The sequence below is a fragment of the Barbus barbus genome (assembly GCF_936440315.1).
Source record: "Barbus barbus genome assembly, chromosome: 45".
In the NCBI taxonomy this organism is placed as follows: Eukaryota; Metazoa; Chordata; class Actinopteri; order Cypriniformes; family Cyprinidae; genus Barbus; species Barbus barbus.
This window is the reverse complement of record NC_136723.1, coordinates 22,832,890-22,853,998: the sequence shown is the minus strand read 5'-3', so window position 1 is coordinate 22,853,998 and position 21,109 is coordinate 22,832,890. Positions and strand designations below refer to the sequence as shown.

General features: G+C 35.8%; 1 protein-coding gene across 3 annotated transcripts; it reads right to left on the bottom strand.

Annotated features, from left to right (window-relative positions):
• Window positions 1-1,037: 1,037 nt before the first annotated feature.
• Window positions 1,038-19,302, bottom strand: LOC306863965 (kinesin-like protein KIF2A). 3 transcript variants are annotated; one of them, XM_079407593.1, is made up of 21 exons: window positions 19,227-19,302; window positions 17,103-17,197; window positions 16,086-16,220; window positions 15,487-15,541; window positions 14,729-14,836; window positions 13,041-13,141; window positions 12,640-12,735; window positions 12,465-12,519; window positions 12,219-12,381; window positions 11,367-11,457; window positions 10,524-10,587; window positions 10,355-10,446; window positions 8,016-8,158; window positions 7,414-7,618; window positions 7,200-7,310; window positions 7,044-7,111; window positions 5,769-5,882; window positions 4,426-4,573; window positions 4,255-4,356; window positions 2,015-2,150; window positions 1,038-1,157 (listed from the first exon to the last, which is right to left on the bottom strand). In XM_079407593.1, the coding sequence occupies exons 1-21, from the start codon at window positions 19,285-19,287 to the stop codon at window positions 1,072-1,074; spliced, it is 2,229 nt and encodes a 742-aa protein (XP_079263719.1). In that variant the 5' UTR covers window positions 19,288-19,302; the 3' UTR covers window positions 1,038-1,071. The 3 variants fall into 3 exon arrangements, with proteins under 3 accessions (XP_079263719.1, XP_079263720.1, XP_079263721.1); XM_079407594.1 differs by having other exon boundaries at window positions 16,092-16,220; XM_079407595.1 differs by having other exon boundaries at window positions 14,729-14,827; window positions 16,092-16,220.
• Between the last annotated feature and the right edge of the window lie 1,807 nt (window positions 19,303-21,109).

The window sequence follows — 21,109 nt, the reverse complement described above, 5'->3', positions numbered from 1 at the left end:
GCATACCTTTTGCTACGGTTATGCCTATCATTTACACTTCTCTGGCGTTTGAGGTCGAATAAGGAGACTTTTGAAAACGCTGCAGACCCGGTTTTAGTTTGAAAACTCCGGTGTTGTGTTTCAGTGTAAACGGACCCAAACAGAGACTTTTGAAAACGATGGCATGGCTGCCCACATTCCCTCTGCGTGTCCTTGATGACCGTGTAAACTATAACATCATGCTCATAGTTGTACCCATAGATATGTATGGGTAGATTCCCCATTCGACCGCTCCAAGCACGCAGACGCGTCCGCCATCTAAATAATGTGGTATCTACCTATATATCTATGGTTGTACCTGCATGAATGGTCATGTGACATGCGTATTCGGTTGTGTAGTGTAGACAGAGATCGTTTCTGAAACGCCAGTGTAGACGAGAATCTTTTTCATTCTAAAACACCGTTTTAAAACGAAACGCACGTGTAAACAGAGCCTAAAAAGTACAGAATTGCGAGATGTAAATCTCAGAATGGTGAGAGTCAGAGTTTCTCATGATTCTGAGAGAAAAAAAAACAACTGGATCTTGAGATATAAACTATATATATATAGCAGAGATTTTTTTTCATCCCAAAAACAATTAAGTACCTTTATTTTGTCATCCTGTGTTGGAAACCAGCTTCCTTAATTAGTAGTCATAAAAATAAGTGGTTGAAATGTCTATATCAGTGCATCCCTAATTGTGACTATTTCTAGACTGTATCCGCTCTTTTCCATTGGGACGGTATAATCTCATTTCATTAACTGGCAAACTGTTATGAGAGTAGATGAGCAGTATATATATACATCTGAAAAGCATGAATGAGTCAATGACATATTTACAGGATTCTCCAGTTTGTTCATGCATTAGCTCACCGTATGCCCTCTCATGGCCTTAAACTCTATCATCATTCAATTGAGTAAGAACTCAAATCATCTATACAGTTAAAATGTGCTTTTCGAATGAAAGAAAGCGTCACATCACGTACAGGTTACACATGTAGATACACTGATGAGATGAGGGCTGATGGGATTGTTCTGCTGGTGCTGTGTGGCTACAGGGCTCGTGGGCGTTTGGGGTTGATCTGCTTACTGGCCTGTTCCTCTTCCTGAAGAGCCGAGCGGAAAGACTTCACTTTATCTGAGACCAAACCAAACACAGTTTACTGTGGCACACTGGCAACGCATTTGATTTGACATGAAGAAAACAACTTCATAAGAGACGCAAGAATGATGGGTTTGTCATACTGTTGCCTGAGATTCAATCAATGATAAAAAAATGAAACTCTCTCTTATTCAGATTACATTTCAGCCCCAAACACAGAAGTGTTTATTTTGTTTAAAGAAACTGAAGTCTATTTGAAGTCCATTCATCTATTTTTCTATTAAACAAACATGTAAATAGATAATTTTCTACATTTTAGAATTTTACTGTATGCATATAAAGTCTATTTTAAAACTTAAGTCTATAATAAAACATTTGTCATTTTTGACATTACTTTTTATATTATTCTTTAAAATTGACAACAATTTTTTAAATCATGTATTATAATGCAGAACATCACTTCATTAAATTGAAAATGAATTTAAACTACAGTAATTGGGTTTTTTTTGGAGAAAATTTATGTTCTAAAAATAAACAATTTCCACTTATTTTTGTCTTTAATTAATATGCATCACATTTAAACCTGTGACATCTAAGACTTAAGGCCATTGCACGCTGAGTCCGAAATTTTTGCACGTTAAAAAATAAATATGACCTCACGTTGTGTCAATCACGTTTACACACTGCCTCTGAAACGTTCGCCCGTCATAAAAAAAAAATCAGATCAGGATCGATTTTCTGCGTTTTCGCATCCGTAGCATGCATTTTGATAGGAAAGGATGAGAAAAATGGAAAAACGCACGCAAAATTTTCGGATTCAGTGTGCAAGGACCTTTAGACAGTTATTTTCTTCTAAATGCAGGTTCTTGGAGGACGACTGTGAACACACTGACCTCTGAGCTCTGTTAACACATCAATCTTCTGATCCAGGATTTGCTCAAGCTGAGTGGCAAATGATTCCACATCATAATCAACTTCCTCTGTCATCTCTAGAAGAACCTTCTCATCCTCCAGCCAGCGTATGGACTCCTACAACACCAAACACAACATGACCGCCAAACTAACAAGACATTTTTAAAACAAAACAAAATTTTTTTTAAGCCTAAGCAAAATCAAGATATACAGTGCAGTTCAAAGGTTTGGCATTTTTTTATTTTATTTTAGTAATTGTTTATACATAGATATGTGCACAAACATTATATATTGTTTACAGTTATAAGACTATATAAATGCATATAGATAGAATATAATTGATAATTTAAGAATTTTACAAATTAATATGGTTTACATAAAGAACTTGAATAGAAATGCATGATAAATAATATTTCTAGAATGTATATTATGTATATAAAATAAAATAAAAAATATTAATAAAACTTTGTATTACTATTTTTAATTACATGTTTTTAAGGATTTCCCCCCTAACTTTATAAGCACAAAAAACTACAGATCAAAAGTTTTTTTTTAAAGGAATGAAAGGACATTAAATTGATCAAAAGTGACAGTAAAGACATTTGTAATATTACAAAATACTTCCATTTCAAATAAATGCTGTTCTTTCGAACTTTCTATTCAAAGAATTCTGAAAAATTAACCATTTTCAATATTGATAATCAGAAATGTTTCTTAAGCAGCAAATCAATTAAAATGATTTCTGAAGGATCATGTGACACTGAAGACTGGCGTAATGATGCTGAAAAATTGTCAAAGAGAAAACCATAATTTTAAATTGAAATAATATTTCAAAATATTACTATTTAATGTATTTCTAATCAAATAAATGCAGCTTTGATGAGCAGAAGACACTTTTTTTTTTACAAGCATTAATAATTCTTAACCCGTGAACAGCATATAGTCAGATATAATACAGGGCTGCCAACTTTTGAGTTCAACTTGGAGTGAGAATTCCAGGAATATATGCATGTATGTATGTATATGTATATGTATATACACACACACACACACACACACATGTTGGTTTTTGTGGTTTATGGGGACTCTCCATAGGCGTAATGGTTTTTATACTGAACAAACTGTGTGTGCTATTGCCCTACACCAACCCTACACCTAAACTTAGCCCTCACAGGAAACTTTGTGCATTTTTAGATTTTCAAAAAAAACACCATTTAGTATGTTTTTTAAGCCTTTTGTATTACGGGGACATAGGCAGTGTCCTCATAAACCACCTTCATATTGTAATACCTCTGTCATACCCATGTCGTTATACAAATTTGTGTCCTCATAAACATGCACACACACACACACACAAACACACACATTTTAAATAAAAAAATATATAAAACACCAGAGTTTTGTCCGACATCTGGACATAGTAGTTAATGTTATAGGAAGAGTGGGGTAAGATGAGCCAGTGGGTAAGTTGACCCACACCTTGTATCTTGTCAACTGTACACTTTTACTGTCATGTGACCATATATTTTGGAAAAACCCATCATTTCTGCCAAACAGTGAAAAGAAAAAACGGGAGGAGTGGAAGGCACCCATTTACTTTAAAAACTGTATTTGGCTTGGCAAAGTAAAATTTTAGCGTTAGAGGCACAAAAAATAAAACTTTTATTCAACGGATTAGAATGTGTGCAAATAGCCATTCCTTTAAAATCACTAAAAAAGGTGTCACTTACTTCAGTTCATCGCGAAATAATGAATCTCTTATTTACACGAGTTTAGAAGTGAGTGAGCGCAATGGCCAATCACAGGTGTTCAAGAAATGAATGCATATGTCTGTGATTGGCTACATTGCTCAACGCTACGAAAACACGTTGTAAAGAAACTCGACGCTTTCCAGAGCACAAACACAAATGCGCACATGGAGCCTTTACCAAATATGTTTCGCTAATATCTTATTATTATAGTTTTAACTAAAGGTGCTTTTGACTGCGTGAGAAAATGGATGTGTGGCGTGAGAGCGTGAGAAAAGTGTTAATTGCGTGAGAGTTGCCAGCCCTGTATTATAATAGTTATGTTATACATGTTTAACAGTTTAGCACCTTTTGTAGTTTTACTTCTAAAGCAAGTTGACCTTATTTGAAGGCTACTTTAAGGCAGTTTAATGACAGATAAAGTGCTCCATACGCCCGATCTAAGTTTCTCCTCTGTGGATAACAGCACACACCTGAAACACAGCGCGGTGGTCCTCCAGAACCTGCTCCTCCATCTCCACCAGCTGAGACACCATCTCATGGAAGGTGAAGAGCTGCGGGGACACTTCCTCTTCCTGTGCACAACATCAACATCAAGTTTTCATACCAGCCCAAACAAGCTGAGCTGTGAGGTTAGAGCTTACGTTTTGTTCACAGAGCAGCTTGAGATCGTCTCTCTGAGGAGAGCTGCCCACTCCCCACTGAGCCTCCAGCACGTCCAGCTGACTGACCGAGTGTCCAGCGGAGAGCCCCTCCATCACCGCACTGGGGTCGATGCTCAGCTCCTTCACCCTACGGTCACAGACAGCGTCTCAGTTCACCGCAGTCAACGTGTAACAGCATTTAGGATCCAATAAACCAACAGAATGGGTAATGTTATATAAACATGTTCATGCAGCATAATGACGGGCTCCAGCTGCTCTATAAGGCACAAGCAAACACAAACTAACATGTTAGTGCAGCTGCATCGCAAAATCATAACAGAAACATGCCTGAAAAGTACACACAAAATATAAATGATAAATATACATATGAATGTGATATGTAAACTGATAATTTTAGCATTTTACAAACTCTTTATAATACTATATTAATATAAATATATTAGACATGATATACATTTTAACTGTTTAAACTACATTAATGCTTTGTAACATTTTTAATCAATATATTTGATTAAAAGTGCTACAAATGATTAATGTAGTTTAAATATATAAAATAGAATTTTTAAGAGTATATATTTAAACTTAAAATTTCTATTCTAAAAATAGTCTATAGAGATACATTATATTTGATTAATTTTTAAAATGTAATATAAAGAAGTTCATAAACATTTAAATAAATTATAGAATGTATGCGTGCACGTGTGCATCTCTCTCTCTCTCTCTATATATATATATATATATATATATATATATATATATATATATATATACACACACGTATATTTTATACATGCATGCAATTTTCAAAATTCATGTACTTTTTTTTTTATTCTTGTGAAAAATTATGCATATAAACATTCTCAACTATAAAAAATAAAATATAAAGTGTATAAATACATCGATGCAATGTAATTGATTATAAACAATTGTATAAGAAATTTTAATAAGAAAATTGTGTAAATTTATGAACATGTCCATAAACCTCGATTGCATAATAATTCACCGCAGTCACCATATGAAAGCATGAGGGACTCAAGACACAATAAACCAACAGAATGGGTAATGTTACATAAACATGTTCATGCAGCATGATAATGACGGACTCCAGTCGCTCTATAAGGCACAAGCAAGCACTAACTGTTCAAATGTTAGTGCAGCAGCAACGCAAAACAGAAACATGCCTGAAATGGGAAAAAATGGACTCGAAAAACAAGGGACCAAAACATAAAGGAGCATAACGGAAGCAAATCATTAGAAACACAGGACTCGTGTGGAGGCTCTGTCTGAAGTGAGACAGGCTTGAAACTGGAAAAGGGTGAGACCTGCTGGGTGAGGTAGCAAAGTCATCGTACTCATAGGTAGGAGAGAGATCGGAGCGCCCGCCGCCCCCCTGAGAGAAGGGAATGTCGGAGGGACTGATCCCAAACTCCTTCACTCTGAAGACGGGACGACAGACAGGAATTACAAACCCCTCCAACACAAACGACATCCTAACCCTAACATTCAGCTGTTACAGGATTCCGGATTCATCATCTTTCCAAATCAGCATATCTATCAATGTCATATGTAATAATTATTAATATGATTCATTATAAATTAATGTGTATGTGTATAATAAATAATACAATATATTTTGTTATAAAAATAGAATTTTACAAATCATTAAAATTGTTTAAATTTGAATATGAAAATAAATATATTCATATGTACAAAAAATAATATTTATTTATAGAATATGTGTATAAATCTGAAGTACTCAGGAAATATATTGACACTATGCCAGAGAGATGTGCTGCTGGAATTGCTGCAAAAGGTGGACACATCAAATATTAAAGTTATGAGTGGATAAAAACTTTACGACTATCTTCATCTAGTATTTGTTGTGTTCAGAACAACCATCTGCATGTTTCATGAACATTATGAAATTAAATCATGTTTTGGAGACAAAAAAGGTCAATATTTTCAGATCTGTCAGGTGTTCTAACAATTTCGGCCACCACTGTACATATTTATATAGATATACTTTAATACTTTTTTTAAAATAAATAATACATTTATTTATTACTACACATTTGTACTTACATGCAATTATTTAAACTCATTGTTTTTATAGTCATGTAAAAAAAATATGCATAATCAATTTAAATAAAAAAAAGAAAATGATAAAAATATAGTGTATTAATACATACAATTAGATGAAGGATTATACATAATTTCAGAATTTTACTTAGTTTTACGTAACAAATTTTAATAAGAAAATAATGCAAATTTATGAATATGTACATAAATACAGTGTGCATAATATAAATATACTCTATTTTTACATACAACATCTTAAAACTCAAACAAATTCTATTTTATATTCTTGTGAAAAAAATGTGTGTATATGATTCAAATATATATGATTTTTTCCCATTAATCACAGCCCCCAGATCTCACTGGATGTGGCTGTCTGGTTACTTGCTTTATAAACGTTGAAAAAAAGGGTTAAACAACATTCGGCAAATATCTGGATATAGTGAAAGGCTTTATGTAGTGTATACAACATTTTGTGTTTGTAACACCAGCTGCAGTGTCTCATGAGCTCACATCCGTACCTGTTGGCGTATCTCAGAGTGTTTAATGTGTTTTCACATGATGCCATTCCAGGAGAGATTGTAGCGATCTATTCACAAAAGATCAAACACATTTAAATCACTCACAAATGCCACTATGTGTTGAAAATGAATATATGAATATCCCAGTGTTCTTACCATACATGTTCTAGAGTTTTCTCCGATGAAGGAATCTCTTAAGACCTGTGTGAGTTTACTGGCTCTAAACGGAGTATGTGGTTTGTTTCGACCCAAAGCCCTGATGCACTCCTGTCACACAAACAGAAATCAACCCAGATACTAACATGATGATACAGTTCACAGGTGTGGAACATCAAAACATGAGCCGTGTGAGACGATGTGGAGCACAAACCTTCAGCGCCAGCAGACTTTTGTTGATCTCGGCACCCTCGAGACGCGTCTGTCGGTCGGCGCTCGACGTGTCCGCCCCTCGCTCGTTCCCTGCCAGGTCGATGAGAGAGAATTTACCGTGCATTTTGCCCCTCCTGCGGAGGATAATCTGAAACACGGCGTGACTGCGGGACGAGTGAGCGTTAGCCGAGGTCTGTCCAGATGTCCTGAGGAAAAGCACACACACAAAAAAAACAAGATTAATACCATAATATGACTGTTTTAATGGTGACACTGTTGGAAACTTCTGATTTTTACAAATTATTCACATAAATAAAATAAAGAATTTGAAATATATATATATATATATGTGTGTGTGTGTGTGTTCACTGCTGTGTCTGTGCATGTTGGATGGGTTAAATGCAGAGCACGCATTCCGAGTATGGGTCACTATACTTGGCCGTATGTCACGTCAATGTCAATATATATATATATATATATATATATATATATATATATATATATATATATATGCATGCATGTATGTATATTTATTTATTTTTTACTAACAAACTGCAATTCTTAAACTGAATTCTATTTATAAATTCTTGGGACTGGTCATACCTGCAGCTGTTGCCCATCTCGATGAGTTTGAGCACGTCCTCGGTGCATTTGACCTCTCGTTCCTGCAGCCCAACCACCTGAACCTGCTGCTTCCCGTCTTCAAGAACACGCAGCTTCGCCTTCCTGTTCAGAAGGTCAAACACCTGCAACGGCCCACTCAAATTTGACTTAATCGTTCATAATCGAATGCGATTCATCTGCGATTATGAACGCGATATTGCCTAGCTTGTCAGTGAACTACGGCTCTGTGTATTAAATGCCGCTCCATTTGAAAGCAGGTGATGGAGATTTAGCGCTAATCACAGAACCGGCTTTTCTGACGAGATGCGCATGACAATCGCATGCGATTAATTGCACAGCCCTAACTATATAACTAATAACTTCTTATTAATATATTTAACTAATACAAATGTCAAATCACAAAACATTACTAAAGTAAAATTAAAATAACCGTATTGGCCCGAATATAAGACAATGTTTTTTTTCTTGGAAATACATCTGAAAAACCGGGGTCGTCTTATATTCAGGGTCTAGACCTGGGCCCGTATCCCTAAAGAATTTTTGTGCAAAAAGTGGCTCCTAGCGGCCAAATTCTAAGAAAATTCTCAGAGTCATGATGTTTTCTTCGAATTTCCCCTAAAAGTGACACGAAAATCCCAGTTAATATAAAAGCTATTCCTCAAGATTCCCAGCGCTTAAAAGGGCTCCTAAGGCGAGATCTGCTAAGAGCAGGGAAGAGGACTTTTAGTGGCTTAGGAGTTCCCCTAAGCAGCTGCACAAAATGGCCAACAGAGGAGGCAGGAGAGATGTCCTGCAAACACTGGATGACAGGGAATTATTGAGACGCTACAGATTGTATCGTGCAGGAATCATGTTTGTGTTGGATCTCCTTAGAGATGCAATTACTACTTCATTAAGGACAGCCCCTTGAGATAGGCCATCTTGTTTTCAATGGGGTCCATATGGGAGTGAAAGTACAAAATATGCCAGCTAGGATATTAATATGAGCAAATAAGACACAAATCATTATTTGAACAGGGTGTAATGAGCTTAAGTTTTCACATATTTTAGATTCTAATGTTAGGCTATAACCCCTACAGCATACTATTCATTTTCCAGATATTTTCTTGAATGTGAAATATTATTTACAATTACAGTCTGCATAAGATTAGAGTGTATAATTATGTTTATTGATTTGAGGGTACATCCTTTGCTCATTATCACCAAAAGTTCATTTTCATCAAACTTGTAGGATCAACCAATCACGGCTTTTGAAATGATGACTCATACCTAGCAACGGGGTCAACCACACCTCCTCACTAAGATAGGATTTTCCATCCATTCCTTGCTCAGAGTTCACTGAAAATGTTCTGGAATCACTTCTAAGCTAAAACTCCTGGCAAGGAATTTTTAGGTTGAGTTAGGAGCTCTCTGAGAGGATTCTCAGAATCTTTAGGGATACGGGCCCAGGGGTGTAAAACTCACTTCCTGGAGGGCAACAGCCCAGCAGATTTAGATTCAACTCTAAAATTTAACACACCTGATCCAGCTAATCAAGTCCTTCAGGCATATTTGAAAACTACATGCTATGTGTGTTGGAGCAGGGTTGGAAAACTCTGCAGGCTGCGGCCCTCCAGGAACTGAGTTTGACACCCCTGGTCTAGACTTTGACATGTCAATAATACACCCACAACAATAGGCGGCGTCAAACAAGCAATAAAACGAGTGTTTCATGAAATACATAATGCAATGTGTGTTGTAATAATGTTAGAAGATTGCGAGTGAAAACAAAAGAAAAAGAAAAGCTTACAGCGGCACGAGTCGTGACTGTCATGTTAGCCTGATGGGAACAAACTTCCTCTGTAAGTGATTTTAAAATGTAAGACAGTACCCAGATTTGAAGACTACAATAAGATTTCACTTTTACTGTTAATAAAATGTTGGTAGGCTACTATGAGATGGATAGACTAAATGTTATATAATTCAGATATTCAGGCTATTTTTATGGTATATCAAAAAGTGTACATTTTTAAATGTGATTGTTGGTACATTTTACCAGTATTTACCATACTTTCAAACCAAAAATTAAAATAGGAAAAATATGCAATATGAAAATAATTTAAGATTTTTTTTTTTCTCAGTAAAAGGTTTTCAAAAAGCCTTTTTCCAATCTGGAAAAAGGGGGGTCGTCTTATAGCCAGGGTTGTCTTATATTCGGGTCAATACGGTAGTATATAAATAATACTACAATAACACTGCTATTTTTATAATAAATATTTTATTATTTTTTCATTAACTCGTTTATTACATGAATTATTACTGTGAACCACAGAACTTGCCTTCCCGCTGTAGATTTCAAAGAACGTCGCGTACACCTGAAGATCCAACTTCTTGTAGTTTGGTTTTTTTAACATGAGAAAAACATCCCGTGCTGAAAGAAGAGCACAGTCACATTAAGGAAAATGATCACTCAATATTTGAACAGAAAACACTCAGTCGGACACACACCAGCGAGAGCGTAGATCCCTTTGGAGCAATCCTGGTTCTTCCCAGAAAAATCTCCTCCCATGGTCTGGAATGAAGGGAAAATGGATTATGACAAACAGAGGATCCTCTGGGAAGATCTGGGCCCGTATTCATGAAAAATCTTAGTGCTGAGAGTTGCTCCTAGTAACAAAATTCTAAGAAAAATCTTAGAAATGTGGGTGTTTCCTCTTAAAATTAAAGAAAAGATAAAGAAAAACATAATTCAGAAAGCATCTTAACCCTTAAAAGAGGTCTTAAGGTCCAAAATTGTTAGGAGTGCGGACGAGGACTTTTAAGGGGCTGAAGAGTTTCTTTAGCAGCGGAGAAAATGAACGAAACATGAAGAGGGAGAAGAAATGTGTTGCACACATGTGAGTTAATAAGACGCTACACATTAGATCGTGCAGGGATCATGTTTGTGACCGATCTTATTAGAGACACACTAACTCCGACACCGCGCTGAAATGCCATAGCGCCAGAAATGGATGTAATCACTACATTAACATATTTGGCAACTGGAAAAATGCAACTATGCAGCAGTGATGATTTGGGTCTGTTACAGCACTTATTATGTTGCTCTTCATTTCTTATAAAATATGTTACGTATGACAGCATGGATAATAAAAAATAAAGAATATATATATATATATATATATATATATATATATATATATATATATATATATATATATATGGTCCTGAATCACTTTTAAGCTAAGACTCCTAGTTAGAAATGTTTAAGCTAAATTAGGAGCTCTCTAAAAGGATTCTTAGAATCTTTAGGAATACGGGCCCTGTTCCTGTAATGTGATGTCATCTGCTTACATGAGTTTTCCCGCTGCCCGTCTGACCGTAAGCAAAACAAGTGGCCATTCCCCTCTCAAATATGGTCTCCACCAGCGGCCGAGCGGTGAACCTGAAACACATCACACCCAGAGACTTCACTTTATATTATATGACTATTACTAATACATCTATAATCTTATTCATAAATGCATGTTATTCTAATTTAAAAAAAATTATTGTTCTCAGAATTTTTTCTTCAGAATGAAATGACTTTCTCTTGTCTCTAAAATAAATTTCTTGTCTGCTAATATTACCTATGCCATGTAAGTAGAGAAAACAATATTAAGAGATTAGAAAACACTCTTTTATTCAGAAATAATGGCATTTTATATATTTAGTGCAAGACTGAGCAAACACAATTGTATGTATTTTTTATATATTTGTTTTTATAAAAAATATTAATTTGTTACTTTTTACACTGCAAAACGGAAGAAATATGATATTTTTTAAATATTAATATTTTTATATATTAACATTTTATAAAAATATATATATTTGTAAATTTGTTACTTTGTACAGCTCGAGTCTGAACAAATAAAATTTTTATGTTTTTTTTTTCATATAAATATATTGTTATACATGTGACTTTGTACAGTGTAAAACAAATTTTTTTTCACATATTAATATATTTGTTACTTCGCATAGTGTAAGACTCCACAAATTGTTTTTATATATATATTTTTTAATATATTAACATTTATATATTTTACTTTTATGAAATATATATGTATTTATATTTGTTACTTTTCACAGCATGAGACTGAACAGGTTATTTTTTTCTCTCTCGTCTTTCATACTCACTATTTCTCTGTCAAACCACAAATAACTGACCTGTACACCATTTCGTTTGTCGAGGTGTCGTCGAAAGCGTAATCGAAGCGGAACGTCTGGTTCTCCAGGTATCTGGTTAAATCCACTTTCTGCTTGGGCTCGTGCACCATGACCACGTCTTTACTGGGGATGGTGATGACGTCCAGATCCTTCACGGTCAGCTCTGAGAGTCAACACACATGATGTGCTGCATCACAAACAACACCAACACACTGACAATACAGAATCACAAGATTTCATCCTTACCTTTCTTGTTCAGTGGACGCGTCCGAACACACACGCATATCCTGTGGTCCTCAATCTGAGAACATATACATATTATAAAGCCATATCTATTATAATATCATGCAGCACAGCTAATGTATCACATGGAAATTAAATAAGTGTGGGAGCACATGATGGTGCTGATGCAGTTCTTCACCAGATCTGCAGTGGTCAGCGGTCTGTAGTCCAAACTCGCTCGGAAGTCTCGGATCATGCACATGATTTCATAATTAGGGGTTATGACATCGATTTCCTGTGTAATAAAAAAAACTCTGTTAATATTGTAAGCAGAGTTTGAAATTAACACCCGCCAACCTGCCAAATGCTATTTGTCACCAAGCCAATAATATTCATAGTATATAATAAATAAATAAACAGATAAAATTTTATTATAATGTGCAATAAGCAACATAAATTAATAAAGAACATTACAATTGCAACGCACATTAGGCAATAAAACACCACACACACACACACATATATAAATATATATAAATGAACTTATTTATAATTATAATATGCATTAAGCAACACTAGTATTCCAGTGTTTTCGGTCACCTGTGCTCTTTTCTCTCTCAGCTCCTGCTGCTGTAATCGCCTCTTCTCCCGCTTCTCTTGAAGTTTCTCCACTTCCTTGACACAGTTGGACTTCCTGCGAGCTGCAGACACACACACACAACTCTGACACTGGAAACAGACTCAATATTTTACAAACACTTACATTTATCATTAATAATACTGATCAGTTAAACTCACTGTAACAGGCGTTTTGTGTTACATAATTCTAAAGTCAGTGTGAATTAGTAGGTGTTTAACGTCAACAATGGCAACATGAGGGCTCATCTCTGGAAAACAACTCTAAATGCTGCTTTTGTTCTGATGTGACTGCCCCTCAGTCTCTCCTCTTCAGATATCACACACTCTCAACATCATCACAACACACACACACATGATGTGTGCCAATAATTACACAACTGTTCAAAGGTTTGGGGTCAGTACGATTATATATTTTTTCTTAAAAAGTCTCTTTCTGCTCACTAAGGCTACATTTATTCGATCAAAATAACAGTAATATTGTGAAATATTATTATAATTTAAATGACCGTATTGACCCAAATATAAGACGACCCCCCTTTTTCCAGATGTACCTTTTGGGAAAAAGGCTTTTTGAAAACCAAATCTTGTTTGGTTTTTTTTCTCTATAAAACACATTTTTTCTTAAATTATTTTCATATTGCATATTTTTCCTATTTTCATTTTTGTTTTGAAACTATGGTAAATACTGGTAAAATGTACCAACAATTTAAAAATATACACTTTTTGACATACCATAAAAACAACAGGTAGCCCATCTGAATTATATAACATTTAGGCTATTCATCTCATAGTACGGGAAGTTTGCGACCGTTTTTACTTCCGTATTGTGACATACTTCCGAGAGAAACAGAATACTGAATGAGGAAAATAGAGGGCATGGCTTGTTTTTTCTACTGCGAATTGATTTGATGTATTAAAGTAGGCGTTTCATTCGGAAATTAACACTGACAGTTGGAGGGGCGTGGTTAAGGATGCCATGCTCACGCCCAATCCGTCAAACTGATGTCATCAGAGAAGACCCATCATTTTAGAGAGGAGGAGCATTTTCAGATTTGGATTAAAGATTATGAAGGCAAACAAATTTTTTTTGTGGATTGACTTGCATGGATGAATTGTTCACCACAAAAATAGCAATGTGTGCTAACAAAATAAATTTAGTCCCATCAGGCTAACATGACAGTCACGACTCATGCCACTGTAAGCATTTTCTTTTTCTTTTGTTTTCACTCACAATCTTTACAACACACATTACATTATATATTTCATGGCACGCTCGTTTTATGCGTGTTTGGTGCCACCTATTGTTGTGGGTGTATTATTGACATGTCAAAGTCTAGACCCTGAATATAAGACGACCACATTTAAAAAAAAAAATATTTTCAAGAAAAAAACATTGTCTTATATTCGGGTCAATACGGTAACTGTTTTCTATTTTAATATATTGTAAAATGTAATTTATTCCTATGATGCAAAGCTGTATTTTCAGCATCATTACTCCAGTCTTCAGTGTCACATGATCTTTCAGAAATCAGTATAATATGCTGATTTGTGCTCAACAAACATTTCTTAATATTATCAATGTTGAAAACAGTTGTGCTGCTTCATATTTTTGTGGAAAACCACAAAACATTAGTGAGGTGTTGTGGTACCGTTCTGCTGCTGTAGGGTCTGGTTTTGGATGGGTGGAGGCGGGATGGGCGCTGGTGGAGGAGGTTCGGTCTGTTGGCTCGGCCGCGCTCGAGTCGTACCTACAGTGACTGAATAATGGAGATCACATCACAGACCATAAAAAGATTGACAGATCAAGTGCCACAGCTATCAGACAAACATGTAGACAGACAAGCTTTTTTGTCTATCATGCTAAAATAACAGCAAGTTATAATTCTGAAATAACATAAGTGGAAATATGAGAATGTTGTTCAAAACATGACACAAATGAAAACTTCATGAAGTGCATCCTGGGATGCTTTAAACAGTATTGAAGAGGAACAGATGTGCTTGTTAATGCTTTTATTATATTATTACTCGATCATCAACTTAAATGCCTTAAGAAAAAAAACTTAAAGGCAATTTTTGTCTTTGTCTATGAAAATGCTTTCGTTAATTGAAAGGCTGAAATAAAATATACATAGTAGATGAAAAACAAAAAAATTGGAAATCTTGCCTTGGCAACTAACCGAAATAACTTAAGTTAAAGAACTAAAACAAAGGAAAATAAAGCTAAGTAGAAATTTACAAAAACAAATTCAAATGAAAATTGAAAATATGAAAATAAAAGCTAATTCATTTCAAAAATTAATTACTATTATAATATATAAATAATACTAAATAACACTGATATCAAGCTTTCATATCAAAATATTTTAAAATCCTGAGCAAGCTGAAATTACTATGCATGACATCATACCTCGATTATCCCTTGCAGGCGTTTCATTTTTCGGTGGCGCTACTGTTCGACGATTCTAGAAATGATGAACCCAAGAAAATAAACATGTTTCATATAATCCAATTTGAAGCATCTTTTCATTTAGCTGCAATATACATCTACACAATAAAACATTCACAGTGAATTTATGCCAAATTACCGCCTACTAGTTGCTACATATATACAGTAATTTACCATGGTAGACTTACAATCCATTAAATGGAAAAAAAAAAATTAAACTATTATAATTTAGTAGTACAACTAATTTATATTTTTGTAGTATATTTTTATAGATATATAGACACACACACACATGCGTAAGGGCTTATGGGTAACATAGGATGCCACAATGCAAGGTATTTTAGTGTTTTTTTGTGTGTTTACGACTAGTAATGACCCAGCCTGTATTGATTTCACCGTAAAAACTTGAAACAGTTTTTTTTATGACTTTATGACTCCTGTCTAGAAATCCATCTGAGAAGTTATAAAAACCATATTGAGTGCGCTACAATCATCTGTCTGTCTGCTTCTGTGCTCATTCCTCCTCTTGGTTACGACTATTAAGGTGTAGCGAAATGGACACAGACCTTGTTTTGAGGGATCTTGTTGATTTTGCTGGCACTGGACACGGGCGGTGGAGGGGTCTCAGGACTTTGTGGGATTTCCTCTTCAGGTGCAATGTCTGGATTTAGTGCAAATATGCTCTCCAGATCGACCTGTACACGGAGAACGAGAGCACGAGCATCAGGCTGTCAGTTTCAAAAGCACTTCTACTCACGGCACACAGGATTTTCCACAGTTGTAAAAGCTGCTAAAAATAATCATCCCACAGGAACAAAACGAGATCTCAGTATCTCAGCTGTTTCTCCTGGACAGCAAAGAGATAAAATACAGACTCCTATGAAGATCAGAAAGTGTGTTCAGATAATGGTTAGAGAGTTGAACTTGTAATCCAAAGGTTGTGGGTTTGAGTCTCGGGCCGGCAGGGATTGTAGGTGGGGGGAGTGAATGTCCAGCGCTCTCTCCACCCTCAATACCACGACTGAGGTGCCCTTGAGCAAGGCACCGAACCCCCAACTGCTCCCCGGGCACCGCAGCATAAATGGCTGCCCACTGCTCCGGGTGTGTGTTCACGGTGTGTGTGTGTGTGTGTGTGCACTTTGCATGGGTTAAATGCAGAGCACGAATTCCGAGTATGGGTCACCATACCTGGCAGTATGCTATCCATATTCATTTTATACCTCGATTTCTCATGAGGACTGCTTGGAGAAACATCTGAGATTCAGTTGATATTTAGCTATAATGGAGCAACATGTGAGCAATAAACTTTTGTCTAGGTTTTTAAATTTCATACACACATTAATGCACAGCATTTAATAACTAAAGACTGCTGATAAACCTGGAAGCTATTTAAGGCAGAGGTAGAAAAGCTGCTTTAGAATAAATCTCCCTTGATGCTTGCTGACACATCAGTGTTTTATCTGTGTGTCTCTATTACAGATGTACAACTACAAAGACATACAACCATGAATGAAACATATAAGCTTTTGTCTTCAGTGCATTATGATGGACATACTGAATATGATTGAGACGTTCACCTCTTTCCCTTTTGTGTCTCCGTTTTCAATCCACTCCACCGTCACGCTGTCATTGTCTTCGTTCAGTGACGTCACCATGGCCTGGTGGATTCTTCCTGGAATACATAATAAAACAAGGGTTTACTGCAGAAATCTGCAGCTCTATGATAGCACTACAAACACTTAATAACGCCCCAAAATAAAGGGTCCATAATCCATAATAACACTTCCTCCAGTGTAAAAGTTCATCTTCCTGTACTTGACTTTCCTGTAGCTCAAATAGTAGAGCATGGCGCTAGCAACGCCAAAGTCATGGGTTCGATTCCCAGGGAAAGCAAGAGCTGATAAAATGTAAAAACTGTAACTTGAATGCAATGTAAGGTCTGCTAAATGCATAAATGTAAAATTAAAAAGTTAATCTGTGTTTCTCCTCTCACATCAAATTTAGGACTGTTTCGGCTTGTAAACAATGTTTCATCTGTGCATATTTCTCTCCTAATTCAGATGAGATGACTGAAGGTTTAAGTTAAAACATCTTGATGGATTTCTTACAAACTTGCAGATTTTTGTTTTGCAAGACATTAATTGATGGACTGGAGTAGTGTGGATTATTGTGATGTTTTTATCAGCCGTTTACATTTACATTTAGCAGATGCTTTTATCCAAAGCGACTTACAAATGAGGACAATGGAAGCAATCAAAATCAACAAAACAGCAACAATATGCAAGTGCTATAACAAGTCTCAGTTAGCTTAAAGTAGTACATGTAGCATGGGTTTTTAATTATATAATAAATAAAAAGAAAACCGATAGAATAGAAAGCTAGCATTTGAGGCCTTTTTTTTTGCTTTTGTTAATTGTATAATAAATAAAGAGCAAGCTAATTTTTTTTTTAAAGAAAACAAGCAATTAGTAAATGAATAGAGTGCAAGTGAGACAAGCTTTTTTTTTGAGAATAGAATTAGAATAGAGAGTGCTAGAGTTAGAGGGTCAAGTAAAGATGGAAGAGATGTGTTTTAGCCGATTCTTGAAGATGGATAAGGACTCAGCTGCTCAGATTGAGTCGGGCAGGTCATTCCACCAGGAGGGAACATTTAATGTAAAAGTCTGTGAAAGTGATTGTGTGTCTTTGGGATGGCACAAAGCGACGTTCACTTGCAGAACGCAAGCTTCTAGAAGCACATAGGTCTGAAGTAATGAATTTAGGTAAAGGGGTGCAGAGCCAGAGCTGGTTTTGTAGGCAAACATTAATGCCTTGAATTGGTGGCCAGTGCAAATTGATAGCTGAATTTGAACTAATTATTACGAAACTCATTCACTGCAGAGGATCCACTGATGAGCAAGTAAAGAAACAAACTCATACATTTCAAAAAAATTTTAAGCAAATTTTCATTTTTTGGTGAACAATTCCTTCAAATGTGTATTCAGGTCTCAAACCTGCAACCTTCCACTTACAGACCCTATGCCTGCATATCTACACCTGCATTGTATTAACAATAGGCTAATATTAGTAAAATGTGTATTATTTTGTTTATTGTACTAGTTTCAAATGAATTCTTATCTGTAATATTCACGGCAGAAATTAAATTTGCCTGAACTTTAGACTTGCAAATTCCCGAAATGACAATAAACTAAACTAAAACACCAAGTAAACTACAACAGCAGTACACACGAGTTTAGCAGGCGATGTCTCTGTGCGTCTGCCTCATGGATGATGCTAACAGACTGCGAATTTATTCATGTACTATAGCTTGGCTTATGAATATTAATTACGTTCCGTGAAGTTTTCCCAGTACGCTTCTCTGATTGGCTGAAATCCTCACATCAGCGTAAAGCGCTCTAACACGGTTACCAAGCAACGTCAGGACGACCTCATTAATATTTAATGAGTCAAACCTCTGCCATAGTAGCATTCGTAAATTCTCTAACGGGTTAGCAGGAGCATGCATCCCAAAAAACAGGCAATACAACGGCGTGCCAAGGACGGAAGGGTATTGTATGTTTATGCACAGGCGTATATCGAGCCTCTCCCGTCGTTTGCACCAGATGTCTTGCGTTAAACGGGTTTACCGGGTTAAACAAAGATGATGCACCGACAAACTGCATCTCAGTCTGATAAACGAGCTGCTGCTGGGTGTGACTCACCATCACTGCGCTTGATCTCCACATAAATGCCGATCTGGATCTTCCCGAAGAGACCTGCCATGCCTCATGTGTGTGCCAGGATCTGTATGGAGGATTTTGAGCGGCTTTCACGGGAGAAGTTGATCAGCGGCAGCAGCGCAGCGGAAACCGGGAGGAGGTCAGGAGGGAGAGAAGGAAGAGCGCGCATGCGCAGAGCGCTCACACACCCATCACAGAATGTCACATCAGCCTCTTTTGTCTAGTTGCATTGGACGCAATATGTCCAACAGTTGTTGTTGGTTTTTTCTTTTTTCTCGAGTAAGATTGCTTTTAATTAACATAATTTTTTTAATACAAATCAAATAAATAAAACAAGATTTATGTCAAAAAATATCAAAAAAATATATATGTATGCTTTCTTCCTAATAAACTAGTACTATATCTTATATTTAATCTACTAACTTGACATAAAATCAGTTTAATTGCTTCCATTTAAACTGTAAATAAAATTAATTTAAAATATTTCATTCCTAAGGATGTAACTTAAATTATATTCATTTTTTTCAGAAATACACATGATGGCAGCAAAGGGCTGTTTTGCGTGAAATGCGCTGAAAGAAACAGTTTAATTATGAGGAAACCTCATTGTTCAGTGATTTATTGTTTTACATAACTTTTAAAACATAAGTAAGCTACTTTTGTGTGAACAATAATCTATAAAATAAACATTTATGGATTCAGTAACTAAAAATATTCATGTTTTTTGGGGTTTTTTACATTGATAATCATAAATGTTTCTTGAGCACAAATCAGCATATTATGATTTCTGAAGGATCATGTGACACTGAAGACTGGAGTAATGATGCTGAAAATGCAGCTTTGACATCACAGGTATAAATTGCATTTTACAATATATTACAATAGAAACTGGTTATTTGAAATACCAATAATATTTCACAATATTACTGTATTTTTGATTAAATAAAAAGAGCAAGAGAGACTTCAAACTTACTCTAAAAACTTTGAATGATCATGTACAGTAGGCTACGGGATACAATAGAATGAAATGTATACTATATGTGCATATTTTTACATATGATTGTATTTTTTAAAAACTACACCTGACCCTTAATTGTCTTGTTTGACCCTTTTGTAAAATTATTTATATGTCACTTTTACTTTACTGAGGCCGAAATCAAACAAGCACCTGAGAAACTCACATTTAATATTGGATTCAGTTTGAACCCTAAAGTGTTACAGCATGCAATGTTTGAAGTGAACACTAGACGCAGGTCTTCTGAATGAGAAAATGTGTTGTTCTTGTGAGCTGGAAACATCTGTCAGACGCAGACACTTCCTCAGCTCCTTTGCCTTGAACTGTGCTGTCATTCTTCTGTATGATGACAATCTATTGGTGGAGATGAATGGAGCGGGCCACTCTCGCTGTCAGCTGAACGCACCTCTTCAGTCCCGGGTGGGTTCGTCATCACTCTCTCATCATCTGTTTCTCCAGTAACAGTCAACCGGCCCTGCCACAGTCTCAGCGTTTATACAGGAGCATATCGTTACCTAATACAATGAAATGCATGCAATTTTAAGACCTTTTTATCTGTAACACGCATGCAATCTTATTTTTCTTTAGATCTGAGAAATGTTTTCAATTAGGCAACAGTTTAAAAGCAGATTGGCGTTCATCTCATTGGCCACTAAAGTCAGTGGTTCATAAAGAAGCAAACAAATGAAGGCAGATTTCTGCTCCGAGTCATGGCAGGTTTCCCGGGTTTAATTAATGTCACGCAACCTCAGACTCCAGTGTGTAAGTCGCCGTGGAAATGAGGGGAAAGAGAGAGAATAAACCCAAAAGAGAGGTTTCATGAATAATGGGAGACGGCAGAAGCACGGCC